Source organism: Triticum aestivum, chromosome 7B (genome assembly GCF_018294505.1).
Source record: "Triticum aestivum cultivar Chinese Spring chromosome 7B, IWGSC CS RefSeq v2.1, whole genome shotgun sequence".
NCBI classification, from domain to species: Eukaryota; Viridiplantae; Streptophyta; class Magnoliopsida; order Poales; family Poaceae; genus Triticum; species Triticum aestivum.
Genome location: NC_057813.1, coordinates 99,815,963 through 99,832,021, shown reverse-complemented (window position 1 = coordinate 99,832,021; position 16,059 = coordinate 99,815,963). Strand labels below are relative to the sequence as shown.

Below are 16,059 nucleotides of genomic sequence, written 5' to 3'. Positions count from 1 at the left end.
GATGGACAAGACCCAATCCTAAGCATAGCACAAGATCGTGTAGTTCGTTTGCTAGAGCTTTTCCAATGTCAAGTATCTTTTCCTTAGACCATGAGATCGTGTAACTCCCGGATACCGTAGGAGTGCTTTGGGTGTACCAAACGTCACAACGTAACTGGGTGACTATAAAGGTATACTACGGGTATCTCCAAAAGTGTCTGTTGGGTTGACATGGATCGAGACTGGGATTTGTCACTCCGTATGACGGAGAGGTATCACTGGGCCCACTCGGTAATGCATCATCATAATGAGCTCAAAGTGACCAAGTGTCTGGTCACGGGGTCATGCATTACGGCACGAGTAAAGTGACTTGCCGGTAACGAGATTGAACGAGGTATTGGGATACCGACGATCAAATCTCGGGCAAGTAACATACCGATTGACAAAGGGAATTGTATACGGGGTTGCTTGAATCCTCGACATCGTGGTTCATCCGATGAGATTATCGAGGAGCATGTGGGAGCCAACATGGGTATCCAGATCCCGCTGTTGGTTATTGACCGGAGAGCCATCTCGGTCATGTCTACGTGTCTCCCAAACCCGTAGGGTCTACACACTTAAGGTTCGGTGACGCTAGGGTTGTAGAGATATGAGTATGCAGCAAACTGAAAGTTGTTCGGAGTCCCGGATGAGATCCTGGACGTCACGAGGAGTTCCGTAATGGTCCGGAGGTAAAGAATTATATATGGGAAGTCGAGTTTCGGCCATCGGGAAAGTTTCGGGGGTCGCCGGTATTGTACCGGGACCACCGGAAGGGTCCCGGGGGTCCACCGGGTGGGGCAACTCATCCCGGAGGGCCCCATGGGCTGAAGTGGGAGGGGAACCAGCCCCTGGTGGGCTGGTGCGCCCCCCTGGGCCCCCCTCTGCGCCTAGGGTTGGGAACCCTAGGGGAGGGGGCGCCTCCACTTGCCTTGGGGGGCAAGTTTCCCCCCTTGGCCGCCGCCCCCCTAGGAGATCCCATCTCCTAGGGCCGGCGCCCCCCTGGGGTCCCTATATAAAGAGGGGGGTGGGAGGGCAGCCGCACCCTGACATCTGGCGCCTCCCTTCCCCCCTTGCTACACCTCTTCCTCCCGCAGACGCTTGGCGAAGCCCTGCCGGATCCCTGCTGCATCCACCACCACGCCGTCGTGCTGCTGGATCTTCATCAACCTCTCCTTCCCCCTTGCTGGATCAAGAAGGAGGAGACGCCACGCTGACCGTACGTGTGTTGAACGCGGAGGTGTCGTCCGTTCGGCGCTAGGATCTCCGATGATTTGGATCACGACGAGTACGACTCCCTCAACCCCGTTCTCTTGAACGCTTCCGCTCGCGATCTACAAGGGTATGTAGATGCACTCCTCTCTCTCGTTGCTAGATGAACTCATAGATTGATCTTGGTGAACGTAGGAATTTTTTTATTTTATGCAACGTTCCCCAACAGTGGCATCATGAGCTAGGTCTATGCGTAGTTCTCTATTGCACGAGTAGAACACAAATCTGTTGTGGGCGTAGATGTTGTCAACTTTCTTGCCACTACTAGTCTTATTTTGCTTCAGCGATATTGTGGGATGAAGCGGCCCGGACCGACCTTACACGTACGCTTACGTGAGACAGGTTCCACCGACTGACATGCACTAGTTGCATAAGGTGGCTAGCGGGTGTCTGTCTCTCCCACTTTAGTTGGAGCGGATTCGATGAAAAGGGTCCTTATGAAGGGTAAATAGAAGTTGACAAATCACGTTGTGGCTTATTCGTAGGTAAGAAAACGTTCTTGCTAGAACCCTATTGCAGCCACGTAAAAGATGCAACAACAATTAGAGGACGTCTAACTTGTTTTTGCAGCAATTGCTTTGTGATGTGATATGGCCAAAAATTGTGATGAATGATGAATGATATATTGTGATGTATGAGATCATGTTCTTGTAATAGGAATCACGACTTGCATGTCGATGAGTATGACAACCGGCAGGAGCCATAGGAGTTGTCTTAATTATTGTATGACCTGCGTGTCAATGATTTAACGCCATGTAATTACTTTACTTTATTGCTAAACCGTTAGCCATAGTAGTAGAAGTAATAGTTGGCGAGCAACTTCATGGAGACACGATGATGGAGATCATGGTGTCATGCCGGTGACGAAGATGATCATGGAGCCCCGAAGATGGAGATCAAAGGAGCTATATGATATTGGCCATATCATGTCACTACTATTTAATTGCATGTGATGTTTATTATGTTTATGCATCTTGTTTACTTAGAACGACGGTAGTAAATAAGATGATCCCTCATAATAATTTCAAGAAAGTGTTCCCCCTAACTGTGCGCCGTTGCTAAAGTTCGTCGTTTCGAAGCACCACGTGATGATCGGGTGTGATAGATTCCTACGTTCACATACAACGGGTGTAAGACAGTTTTACACATGCAAAACACTTAGGTTAACTTGACGAGCCTAGCATGTACAGACATGGCCTCGGAACACAGAGACCGAAAGGTCGAACATGAGTCGTATGGAAGATACGATCAACATGGAGATGTTCACCGATGATGACTAGTCCGTCTCACGTGATGATCGGACACGGCCTAGTCGACTCGGATCATGTAACACTTAGATGACTAGAGGGATGTCTAATCTGAGTGGGAGTTCATTAAATAATTTGATTAGATGAACTTAATTATCATGAACTTAGTCTAAAATCTTTGCAAAAATGTCTTGTAGATCAAATGGCCAACGCTCATGTCAACATGAACTTCAACGCGTTCCTAGAGAAAACCAAGCTGAAAGATGATGGCAGCAACTATACGGACTGGGTCCGGAACCTGAGGATCATCCTCATAGCTGCCAAGAAAGCATATGTCCTAGAAGGACCGCTAGGTGAAGCACCCATCCCAGAGAACCAAGACGTTATGAACGCTTGGCAGTCACGTGCTGATGATTACTCCCTCGTTCAGTGCGGCATGCTTTACAGCTTAGAACCGGGGCTCCAAAAGCGTTTTGAGCAACACGGAGCATATGAGATGTTCGAGGAGCTGAAAATGGTTTTCCAAGCTCACGCCCGGGTCGAGAGATATGAAGTCTCCGACAAGTTCTATAGTTGTAAGATGGAGGAAAATAGTTCTGTCAGTGAGCACATACTCAAAATGTCTGGGTTGCACAACCGCCTGTCCCAGCTGGACATTAACCTCCCGGACGAGGCGGTCATTGACAGAATCCTTCAGTCGCTCCCACCGAGCTACAAGAGCTTTGTGATGAACTACAATATGCAGGGGATGGTGAAAACTATTCCTGAAGTATTTTCAATGCTGAAGTCAGCAGAGGTAGAAATCAAGAAGGAACATCAAGTGTTGATGGTCAATAAAACCACCAAGTTCAAGAAGGGCAAGGGTAAGAAGAACTTCAAGAAGGACGGCAAGGATGTTGCCGCGCCCGGTAAGCCAGTTGCCGGGAAGAAGTCAAAGAATGGACCCAAGCCTGAGACTGAGTGCTTTTATTGCAAAGGGAAGGGTCACTGGAAGCGGAACTGCCCCAAATACTTAGCGGACAAGAAGGCCGGCAACACTAAAGGTATATGTGATATACATGTAATTGATGTGTACCTTACCAGTACTCGTAGTAACTCCTGGGTATTTGATACCGGTGTCGTTGCTCATATTTGTAACTCACAGCAGGAGCTGCGGAATAAGCGGAGACTGGCGAAGGACGAGGTGACGATGCACGTCGGGAATGGTTCCAAGGTCGATGTGATCGCCGTCGGCACGCTGCCTCTACATTTACCCACGGGATTAGTTTTAAACCTCAATAATTGTTATTTAGTGCCAAGTTTGAGCATGAACATTGTATCTGGATCTCGTTTAATACGAGATGGCTACTCATTTAAATCCGAGAATAATGGTTGTTCTATTTATATGAGAGATATGTTTTATGGTCATGCCCCGATGGTCAATGGTTTATTCTTAATGAATCTCGAACGTAATGTTACACATATTCATAGTGTGAATACCAAAAGATGTAAAGTTGATAACGATAGTCCCACATACTTGTGGCACTACCGCCTTGGTCACATTGGTGTCAAGCGCATGAAGAAGCTCCATGCTGATGGACTTTTAGAGTCTCTCGATTATGAATCATTTGACACATGCGAACCATGCCTCATGGGCAAAATGACCAAGACTCCGTTCTCCGGAACAATGGAGCGAGCAACCAACTTATTGGAATCATACTGATGTGTGTGGTCCAATGAGCGTTGAGGCTCGTGGAGGATATCGTTATGTTCTCACTCTCACTGATGACTTAAGTAGATATGGGTATGTCTACTTGATGAAACACAAGTCTGAGACCTTTGAAAAGTTCAAGGAATTTCAGAATGAGGTAGAGAATCAACGTGACCGAAAGATAAAATTCTTACGATCAGATCGTGGAGGAGAATATTTAAGTCACGAATTTGGTACGCACTTAAGGAAATGTGGAATCGTTTCACAACTCACGCCGCCTGGAACACCTCAGCGTAACGGTGTGTCCGAACGTCGTAATCGCACTCTATTGGATATGGTGCGATCTATGATGTCTCTTACCGATTTACCGCTATCATTTTGGGGATACGCTCTAGAGACAGCTACATTCACTTTAAATAGGGCTCCGTCTAAATCCGTTGAGACGACACCGTATGAATTATGGTTTGGGAAGAAACCTAAGCTGTCGTTTCTAAAAGTTTGGGGATGCGATGCTTATGTCAAGAAACTTCAACCTGAAAAGCTCGAACCCAAGTCGGAAAAATGCGTCTTCATAGGATACCCTAAGGAAACCATTGGGTATACCTTCTACCTTAGATCCGAAGGCAAGATCTTTGTTGCCAAGAACGGATCCTTTCTGGAAAAAGAGTTTCTCTCGAAAGGAGTAAGTGGGAGGAAAGTAGAACTCGATGAAGTACTACCTCTTGAACCGGAAAGTAGTGCAGCTCAGGAAAATGTTCCTGTGGTGCCTACACCGACTGGAGAGGAAATTAATGATGATGATCAAGGTACTTCGGATCAAGTTGCTACTGAACTTCGTAGGTCCACAAGGACACGTTCCACACCAGAGTGGTATGGCAACCCTGTCCTGGAAATCATGTTGTTAGACAACGGTGAACCTTCGAACTATGAAGAAGCGATGGCGGGCCCAGATTCCAACAAATGGCTTGAAGCCATGCAATCCGAGATAGAATCCATGTATGAAAACAAAGTATGGACTTTGACAGACTTGCCCGATGATCGGCGAGCGATAGAAAACAAATGGATCTTTAAGAAGAAGACGGACGCGGATGGTAATATTACCATCTATAAAGCTCGACTTGTCGCTAAGGGTTATCGGCAAGTTCAAGGGGTTGACTACGATGAGACTTTCTCTCCCGTAGCGAAGCTGAAGTCCGTCCGAATCATGTTAGCAATTGCCGCATACTATGATTATGAGATATGGCAGATGGACGTCAAAACGGCATTCCTTAACGGCTATCTTAAGGAAGAACTGTATATGATGCAGCCGGAAGGTTTTGTCGATCCTAAGAATGCTAACAAGGTATGCAAGCTCCAGCGATCCATTTATGGGCTGGTGCAAGCATCTCGGAGTTGGAACATTCGCTTTGATGAGATGATCAAAGCGTTTGGGTTTATGCAGACTTATGGAGAAGCCTGCGTTTACAAGAAAGTGAGTGGGAGCTCTGTAGCATTTCTCATATTATATGTAGATGACATACTTTTGATGGGAAATGATATAGAACTTTTGGACAGCATTAAGGCCTACTTGAATAAGTGTTTTTCAATGAAGGACCTTGGAGAAGCTGCTTACATATTAGGCATCAAGATCTATAGGGATAGATCGAGACGCCTCATAGGTCTTTCACAAAGCACATACCTTGATAAGATATTGAAGAAGTTCAATATGGATCAGTCCAAGAAAGGGTTCTTGCCTGTGTTGCAAGGTGTGAGATTGAGCTCGGCTCAATGCCCGACCACGGCAGAAGATAAAGAAGAGATGAGTGTCATCCCCTATGCCTCAGCCATAGGATCTATTATGTATGCCATGCTGTGTACCAGACCTGATGTAAACCTTGCCGTAAGTTTGGTAGGAAGGTACCAAAGTAATCCCGGCAAGGAACACTGGACAGCGGTCAAGAATATCCTGAAGTACCTGAAAAGGACAAAGGACATGTTTCTCGTTTATGGAGGTGACGAAGAGCTCGTCGTAAAGGGTTACGTCGACGCTAGCTTCGACACAGATCTGGATGACTCTAAGTCACAAACCGGATACGTGTATATGTTGAATCGTGGAGCAGTAAGCTGGTGCAGTTGCAAGCAGAGCGTCGTGGCGGGATCTACATGTGAAGCGGAGTACATGGCAGCCTCGGAGGCAGCGCATGAAGCAATATGGATGAAGGAGTTCATCACCGACCTAGGAGTCATACCCAATGCGTCGGGGCCGATCACTCTCTTCTGTGACAACACTGGAGCTATTGCCCTTGCCAAGGAGCCCAGGTTTCACAAGAAGACCAGGCACATCAAGCGTCGTTTCAACTCCATCCGTGAAAATGTTCAAGATGGAGACATAGATATTTGCAAAGTACATACGGATCTGAATGTCGCAGATCCGTTGACTAAACCTCTTCCGCGAGCAAAACATGATCAACACCAGAACTCTATGGGTGTTCGATTCATCACAATGTAACTAGATTATTGACTCTAGTGCAAGTGGGAGACTGTTGGAAATATGCCCTAGAGGCAATAATAAAAGGATTATTATTATATTTCCTTGTTCATGATAATTGTCTTTTATTCATGCTATAATTGTATTATCCGGAAATCGTAATACACGTGTGAATACATAGACCACAATATGTCCCTAGTGAGCCTCTAGTTGACTAGCTCGTTGATCAACAGATAGTCATGGTTTCCTGACTATGGACATTGGATGTCATTGATAACGGGATCACATCATTAGGAGAATGATGTGATGGACAAGACCCAATCCTAAGCATAGCACAAGATCGTGTAGTTCGTTTGCTAGAGCTTTTCCAATGTCAAGTATCTTTTCCTTAGACCATGAGATCGTGTAACTCCCGGATACCGTAGGAGTGCTTTGGGTGTACCAAACGTCACAACGTAACTGGGTGACTATAAAGGTATACTACGGGTATCTCCGAAAGTGTCTGTTGGGTTGACACGGATCGAGACTGGGATTTGTCACTCCGTATGACGGAGAGGTATCACTGGGCCCACTCGGTAATGCATCATCATAATGAGCTCAAAGTGACCAAGTGTCTGGTCACGGGATCATGCATTACGGTACGAGTAAAGTGACTTGCCGGTAACGAGATTGAACGAGGTATTGGGATACCGACGATCGAATCTCGGGCAAGTAACATACCGATTGACAAAGGGAATTGTATACGGGGTTGCTTGAATCCTCGACATCGTGGTTCATCCGATGAGATCATCGAGGAGCATGTGGGAGCCAACATGGGTATCCAGATCCCGCTGTTGGTTATTGACCGGAGAGCCGTCTCGGTCATGTCTACGTGTCTCCCGAACCCGTAGGGTCTACACACTTAAGGTTCGGTGACGCTAGGGTTGTAGAGATATGAGTATGCAGCAAACCGAAAGTTGTTCGGAGTCCCGGATGAGATCCCGGACGTCACGAGGAGTTCCGGAATGGTCCGGAGGTAAAGAATTATATATGGGAAGTCGAGTTTCGGCCATCGGGAAAGTTTCGGGGTCACCGGTATTGTACCGGGACCACCGGAAGGGTCCCGGGGGTCCACCGGGTGGGGCCACCCATCCCGGAGGGCCCCATGGGCTGAAGTGGGAGGGGAACCAGCCCCTGGTGGGCTGGTGCGCCCCCCTGGGCCCCCCTCTGCGCCTAGGGTTGGGAACCCTAGGGGAGGGGGCGCCTCCACTTGCCTTGGGGGGCAAGTTTCCCCCCTTGGCCGCCCCCCCTAGGAGATCCCATCTCCTAGGGCCGGCGCCCCCCCTGGGGTCCCTATATAAAGAGGGGGGTGGGAGGGCAGCCGCACCCTGACACCTGGCGCCTCCCTTCCCCCTTGCTACACCTCTCCTCCCGCAGACGCTTGGCGAAGCCCTGCCGGATCCCTGCTGCATCCACCACCACGCCGTCGTGCTGCTGGATCTTCATCAACCTCTCCTTCCCCTTGCTGGATCAAGAAGGAGGAGACGCCACGCTGACCGTACGTGTGTTGAACGCGGAGGTGCCGTCCGTTCGGCGCTAGGATCTCCGGTGATTTGGATCACGACGAGTACGACTCCCTCAACCCCGTTCTCTTGAACGCTTCCGCTCGCGATCTACAAGGGTATGTAGATGCACTCCTCTCTCTCGTTGCTAGATGAACTCATAGATTGATCTTGGTGAACGTAAGAATTTTTTTATTTTATGCAACGTTCCCCAACATTGCTATCACTTAGTTGTTTATCTTGCTTAGCATAAGTTATTGGTGCACATAGGTGAGCCTAGTTGTTGTAGGTTTTGTGCTTGACAAATTAACCGCTAGGTTTATTCCGCATTTGTTCAAGCCTAAACTATAATTATTTTAAAGTGCCTATTCACCCCCCCCCCCCGGGCGACATCCACGATCTTTCACAAGGTGCACCAAGCACTAGACCAACTTGTCACTTTGGCACATCATCTTCCTTTCTTTTATTTATATGTACATGAAATGTGCCCCCATGCTTTCTTTTCTTTTTTTTCTTTTTTTGTATTTTGTTTCTTTTTTCTTTTCTTAAATGTGTGAACTTTTTCATATCGATATTTTTCCAAATTTGAAGAATGTTTTTCAAAATCAATGAAGTATTTTTCAATTTTAGGCGAACATTTTTTGAAAATCGATGAATTTTTTCCAAATTAGATGAACTTGTTTCAGTTTGATGAACCTTTCCTCAAATTCGATGCAATTTTTTTAGAATCGATAAACTTTTTTAAAAACTTGATGATTTTTGTTTAAAATTTAATGAACTTTTTCAAATTTGATGAACTTTCTTCAAAATTGATAAACTTATTTAAAATTCATAAAAAAGTCAAAGTTTGTGAACATTTTTTCAACTCTGTGGGCAATTTTGAATTTTTCTCGATTTTTTATGTTATTCTTTTTTCTTTTTTTTAAAGAATGGTCAAGCGGTCAACCGCAACTAAGGAACGACATCGAGCGACCAAGCGAGCGCTGGTCTTCTTCTTGGGCCCGCCCACAAGCGGGGAGCATGGGCACAAAGACGCTCAACCGACGCCTAGGGCACCAAAATCCTTAATTAAAGAGTACTCGTTGTAAAGATGTTAGCGTCCCAGGCCCAGCTCCCAACCTCCGGCATATGTTCGGACGTTTCCGGTGCGCATCAGACACACTACTACAAGCAAAGAGCCTACCACATCCCAAAAGACTAGCCTGAAGGGAGTGTGACACTCCTCCTTATAAGGTGGTCCTAGCCCCTTCCCATATCCGAGGCGGGACTAAAGTCACTGGCAACGTCTAATGGCCAGCGTCTCTGACATCCCATCCCCCTAAACAGGACGAACTGGGGCCCAGCTCTGATACAATTGCTAGCGTCCCAGGCCCAGCTCCCAACCTTCGGCATATGTTCGGACGTTTTCGGTGCGCATTGGACACAACACTACAAGTAAAGAGCCCACCACATCCCAAAAGACTAGCCTGAAGGGAGTGTGGCACTCCTCCTTATAAGGTGGTCCTAGCCCCCTCCCATATCCGAGGCGGGACTAAAGTCACTGGCAACGTCTAATGGCCAGCGTCTCTGACACCCCATCCCCCTAAACAGGACGGACTGGGGCCCAGCTCTGATACCAATTGTTAGCGTCCCAGGCCCAGCTCCCAACCTCCGACATATGTTCGGACGTTTCCGGTGCGCATCGGATACACCACTACAAGCAAAGAGCCCACCGCATTCCAAAAGACTAGCCTGAAGGGAGTGTGGCACTCCTCCTTATAAGATGGTCCTAGCCCCCTCCCGTATCCGAGGCGACAAGTGGCACGTCATTTGTCGCAACCTAGGAGTTTTCTCTTTTTCGCAGAATTGTTTATTCAAAATATTTTATCTCTTAAACTGTGTGTTCAAATCTCGGACCATTTTCATCATCGGATTCCTTGCGTCGAGATCTTCAAAATCTAGATCCCATGTGTGATAGGTTTCGAACAATTTTCTTCATGTAAAAACCGGCCAAACCGGAGCATGTTTTTTCCCTTTCTGAAGATGCACGATTTTTTTCCTTTTCTGAAAGGCACGAGCGTGCCTCTCGCGGAAGCAAATTTGTGTCTTCATGAGAAGTAAATATGTGCCTCTCGCGAAAAGGGAAAAAAGAAAACACGTTTTTCCTTTTCGAGAGGCACATCGCGAAGCAAATCCATGCCTCTCACGGAAGAAAAAGAATGTGCTTTTTTTATCCAAAGACGAGGGAAGACCGAAAAGCCGAAGAAACACGAAAAAAATCATTTAAAAACCGAAAACACCTATAGAAAAAAATCAAATTTCGGAGGGAGTGCCCAAAACGTGACACGTGTCTGCGAACAAGAGCGCGCAATGTGACGCTCTCTTAACCCACACCAAGTGACCTTGCGGGGCTTCCGAACAAGTACTCCTTAATTAATTGCTCTCGTCGTAAGTTGTAAATAAAAAAGTTGCTCACGCCGTATAGGAGCTCCGGGAAGGCTTGCTGTTGCTGGTACCGAGCACGGTCGCCAGATATTGGCGTTCAAAAACAAAGTGGCAAGACCAGCAACCCGTGAACGTCGTTTTTTATGGGCTCGCCTTCTGGAGTTCTGGGCTGCCGCCGCGAGCAAGGCCAGGCCGACCGAGTCTTCTTCCACTTCCCGGGCCCGCACGGCGCCGCAAGCCCGCAGCCGCGCAGGTGGCCTCCCCGTCCCCGCCATGCCGCGTGGCACTGGGCAACCGCGGCAGCGCGGCCGAGCCGAGAGAGCAAACGAGACGGAGCACCTCGCCTCACGTGTCCTCCTCTCCCCCAAATCCACTCCGCTCTCCGCCACGCGCCGCTCCCCCCTCCTCCTCCTGCCTGCCTCACTCCTCTCGCGGTCTCGCCCCCGCCTCCGACGCCGCCTCGACCTCCGCAGAGCCACTCGCTCTCGATCCCAGCGACCAGCGCCCGGAAGAGGGCGAGGACGAGGACGGGCCCGTCCATGCTGACCTCCTCGCCCGGCCCCTAGGCTCTCGACAGCGCCACAGGGGCGCGCGTGTCGCGGAGAGATGGGGTACCTGCCGTCGCTGGGCGGCAAGGCGGCGCACCTCGTCTCCGACCTCGCCACCGTCATCCTCAACCCTGTCTCCGGCCACGAGCGGGAGCGCTCCTCCCACCTCCCCGTGAGCGCCCCCCCCCCCCCCCCCCCCCCCCCTCCCTTCTGCTCTGTACGTTTCGCCTTGGGCGTACACCCGACCCAAGTGCTCGTCTCCATTTCTGCGCCTGTGCTTCGTAATCCGCTCGATCGGCCAGCTCCTAGGATGTATGCATGGCTTGCGGCTGGAGATCACATCTGTATGTCTCCGGACTACGCGGTGCACAATTCTAGCGGTTTATGGCATCCTTTGCTGTGTGCTGCTAATTGAGATGGCTGACCCTGTACTAGGATGATTATTGGTACGTATCTGAATGTTTTAAGGCGGCTATCGGTCAAATATAAACTGTGGGAGCAGGAGCATGGAGATCAGTTTGGACTTTGGAGTAGATCTGTACAAGCAAACTAGAGGGGTATTTGTGTGATTGACCAACCAATAGGTAGTTTCGACTGATGAATTGGTGCCTATTCCAGTTCTCATGTGTGTATTTGGGCTTTGGAGAACCCTGACAAGAAAGGTTACTTAGTTTAATATCTAATTTAGGGTGATATGATGTTTGGTTTGCGGGGTTTACAAGTATTTCCCCTTTCTGTTGAGATGCACGACTCGCTAATGGCAATTTGTCAAGTGCCAAAGGCAAAGTTTCAGATGGAAAATATCATTGTTGCCCATTGCTGCTGCTGCAAACCTTTATTTTTTGTGATTGGAGAGTGGATGGTTTCACCTACCAGGACCTCACGCTAGTGCACATTCACTAGCCATAAGTCATTGAGTTCCTGTTTGTATGGTAGTTTTGTGAAAGAAAAGAAACTGAACCTGACATTCATGATAGCTTGTTTAGGAGCAATTGGCATGGCAACTACAACAGCATGTACTGATCATTTTATTGGTCATGCTTTGCTTGGGCTAGAAGCTTAAAGTTCATATCTATCTTGTAGGAGGCCACTGAAGGGCAGGAAAATCGTTATGGTGATGAAGAATCTGAAATTCCTAATGGCCCTGACACATCTTCGTTTCGAGCATTTCTGATGTCATTTATGTCTGCGTCAAGCTCTAGCAATGATTCGATGGAGATCATACCTGAGCAGGATCTGGATATGGAATACCCAACTTTAACACCCGTTGGGAGGGGAATCAAGGAAAGGAAGGGGTTGCTTAGTAGAGGCAAGCATTCCATTGGAAAGATTATTAACAAGGCAGGTAGACTTGGTGGTTTCAGACAAAAATCCGGCCACATCATTGATAATGAAATAGCAAATCAAATAGAGTCAATGTCGTCCGGTTTCGCTCTCAAGGTATCAAAGGGGTCTGCTTCAAATCATAAGTTGCCACCTATGTCTGAACCATCGATGCTTTTATCAGAAATGATGCGAAATGTTCTTTATCCATCTCTTCCTGTTCTTGTTCAAGGAAAGAACTGGATGCTGGTTTACAGGTTATCTTTTGATCCAAATATGTAGTGATTATTATCATTTTGCCAATGCAATTGATTATCTGATGTCTATGTTCATAAATTGTGCAGTACCTGGAGGCATGGGGTATCTCTATCTACTCTGTACAGAAGGAGCATGCTTTGCTCTGGTGATTCACTTCTGGTATGCTACATAACGTGCTTTTGTATATCTTCCATTTTCATGCCCTCATGTGCAATATAATGTCATCTGAATATAGTATCGAAAGATACATGCTTGTCAAGTAGCACTGGCAAGTTTATATAACCTTCTTCATTCACCCAATTAATTTCGCATTCCTAAGCTATTCTATTAGAAGTTTGAGGACGTGCTAATGACTTCATTTTACTGGTGCATATGAAATTTTCCCGACAATATGTGTTTGGTCCTAGGCTCTGAGCACCAAACTTGCTTTGGTTGCGTCCAGCACCTTCCACCATCTTCTATACGAACCTGGGTCATACATGCAGTGGCATAAGGGGTACCAGCAGGGGCCCTCCCCCCCCCCCCCCCCCCCCCCCCCCGCGTCAGAGATTTGCTACTTTGATGATAAACAGTGTAAAGTCAGTCATTATTTGCTGTTAAAAGTGGATTTTCCTCCTGTTTGGCCCTCTCCAACATGTTTTAACAGCTCTCGCCCCCCTTGACCCATTTTTTCTGGCTCCGCCACTGCATACATGCATCTTAAAATTTCGCTGACTTTGGTGATATTACATTGTTGTTATACAATTTCTGAATTTCTGTCTACGTAATTCTCTGGAGTGAAGGAACAGGTTGTTTGGAAACTAAACATCATGCAGTCGTGAACACAAGGGAAGCTCATTGTCTAGTTCCAATTTATTTATGAGCAGTATTGAGGTCAGTAGGTTAAGTTGCTGCATGGATCACCAGAAGAAAAGATGATATGTTTACATATATATTTTTAGCTTCTGACGGCTAGTTCCAATTTGTTTGTGAGCACTATTGAGGTCAGTAAGTTGCTGCATGCATCACGAGAAGAAAAGATGATATGTTTACATATAAATTTTAGCTTCTGACTTTAAGCAAACAATTCAACTCTTTTGTGTCGTTTGATTTCATCCTTAGACACTGCAATCCTGGGGGTTTCAGCTATAGAAATTACTTTTTTTGAACACAGCTATAGAAATTACTGTACATACAGTACTGTAGGTACTGTTTTTGTTTTGGTTAGAACAATGCTTCTCTTGATTTTTGTATAATTTAGTTGCTCACTTCCATCTCCTAATTTGTGCTTTGACAGATAATTGGGGATAAAAAGGGAGCAGTTTTTGGTGGTTTGGTAGAGGCCCCTTTGCGGCCGATCATGCAAAGGAAGTATCAGGTTTCACTTCCACACATATTCTTATGGTGTTTCTTTGATGTGTATTCTACCTTACAGGGTTACACTGATTGTGTTTACGCCATCTTTCAGGGGAACAAGAATTGCTTCGTGTTCACCAATGTAGCTGGTCGCCCTGTTGTATATCGTCAAACAGGTACTTCTCTTTTACTTTGACAGGATTTGCATTGCATAAGAGAAATACACTCTTTTCTGCATTAGTTTCCATCTTTGTAACAACCATATGTGCTATTAGCACTAATAAGGTGACTCCCTAGTACAAACCATGAGATGTGCCTTTACAGAAGATATGAAGATTAATACATTTTCATATGTTGTTGTGATCCTATAGTAATTGATGTTTCTTTAGAGAAAATGTTGTGGTAACTTTATTGCCTTATTGTGGGGACCCCTCGTATTTCTAGAAGTGAATGTCAAATTTGTGCTCCTAATTTTCTTGCTTCCTTAGGATTACGGTTAAAATTTTCCAATTGCAGGTGCTAATAACTATTTCACGTTTTGCTCCCCTGAGTATTTGGCAATGGGAGGTGGTGGTCACTTTGCACTTTATCTTGGTGAAGACCTGTAATCTACTAATCTCTGACCTATCTTTCCACGTTGTCACACATAAATTTTATTTCGTTCTCATGTTAATGTGCCCGGGTGCCAACTTTAGCCACAAGCATGTGTTTTTACACCCTTCTTTGCAAGTGTCATCAGCTTAACATCTTGTTGATCAAGTGAGTCACATGTTCACTTTTGCTGTTTGATCTGTGCAGCCTGAATGGTTCAAGTTCCACCTCAGAAACGTTTAACAACCCATGCCTGGCACTTTCCCAGGACTTTGAAGTTAAACATGTTGAGGTACATGATAATACTATGCATATCGGTCGATTCTCAGCATCCGTGTTTCCTCATGATGAAACTTGAGAGTAACAACGTTTTCCGACGCAGTTGTGGGGCTTCGTCAATGCTTCCAAGTATGATGAGATGCTCACGGTCTGCCGCACCGAGAAACCTGGAATTTGGAATTTGTGACTGTTCACAACTTTTCGGAATCCTTGAGACTTGATGCCAGGTGTTATTCTGATGGCTTGTACAGTTTTGCAAGTATATAGGCCTCGTTAGAGTCTGACTAGAAGTGGTAAAGTAAAAGGTTATGTAGGAAAACTAGTTGTGAACAGTGAAACAAGAGCGCAACTCTGGATCTATGGAGGTGAAAGTGAAACAAGAGCGCAACTCTGGAACTTGATTGGAGCAACTTCCTGGTCGTGCTTGTAAATATTGTAGTGTTCTCAAATTCTAAGCATTTAGATATGTACCAGTATACATCCCCCATGTTCCGCTTATCTTACCAATAATGCATTTGAATCGCCGTGCCAATATCATATGAGAATGCACACCTGGTGCAATCCTTCTGAGAACAATAACGAGAAATATAGTACTCCCTCTGTTCTTTTTTATAAGACGTTTTAGACAACTAAAATTAAACTGTTTTGGGTGTTATCTTAAATGTCTAAACGGTCTTACAAAAAATGAATGGAGGGAGTATATCATTTGATTTACTTTGTTCTGAACGCTTGAGGAAAGGAAGGAGGAAGATGACATCTAGAAAATCGACACTTGATGTAGCCTCACAGGAAGGAAAGGGGGAGATGACGTCGCGAAACTTCAAAGTTTTCCTCCTTCCCGTTGGCGCCACCGCCTAAGATTGCCTTTGGGCCGTGGAGGTGCGGAGGGACCTCGGCCCCTGCCGGCGGGAGGTGCGGAGGACCTCACCTCGCTCCAGTGCTTGTATTCATCGCTAGGTGGTCCGTCAATCTGATTGTAATTTTTATCATCTCTGGTGTTCAAGTGACCTCCATGAGAGCACATGGCAAGCTGATACTGGTCCTTTTCAAAACCGTCTCCAGCACC

At 46.5% G+C, this 16,059-nt stretch overlaps 1 protein-coding gene across 2 annotated transcripts; it reads left to right on the top strand.

Moving 5' to 3' along the window:
• The first annotated feature begins 10,959 nt into the window (after positions 1-10,959).
• LOC123156976 (oxidation resistance protein 1) lies at positions 10,960-15,530 on the top strand. Of its 2 annotated transcripts, none has more exons than XR_006478586.1 (8): positions 10,960-11,379; positions 12,291-12,787; positions 12,875-12,947; positions 14,065-14,145; positions 14,236-14,299; positions 14,640-14,717; positions 14,922-15,006; positions 15,097-15,530. XR_006478586.1 is itself a non-coding variant. In XM_044575183.1 (8 exons), the coding sequence occupies exons 1-8, from the start codon at positions 11,266-11,268 to the stop codon at positions 15,178-15,180; spliced, it is 1,086 nt and encodes a 361-aa protein (XP_044431118.1). In that variant the 5' UTR covers positions 10,961-11,265; the 3' UTR covers positions 15,181-15,530. The 2 variants fall into 2 exon arrangements, 1 of the variants encoding a protein (XP_044431118.1); XM_044575183.1 differs by having other exon boundaries at positions 10,961-11,379; positions 14,640-14,727.
• Positions 15,531-16,059: the final 529 nt, after the last annotated feature.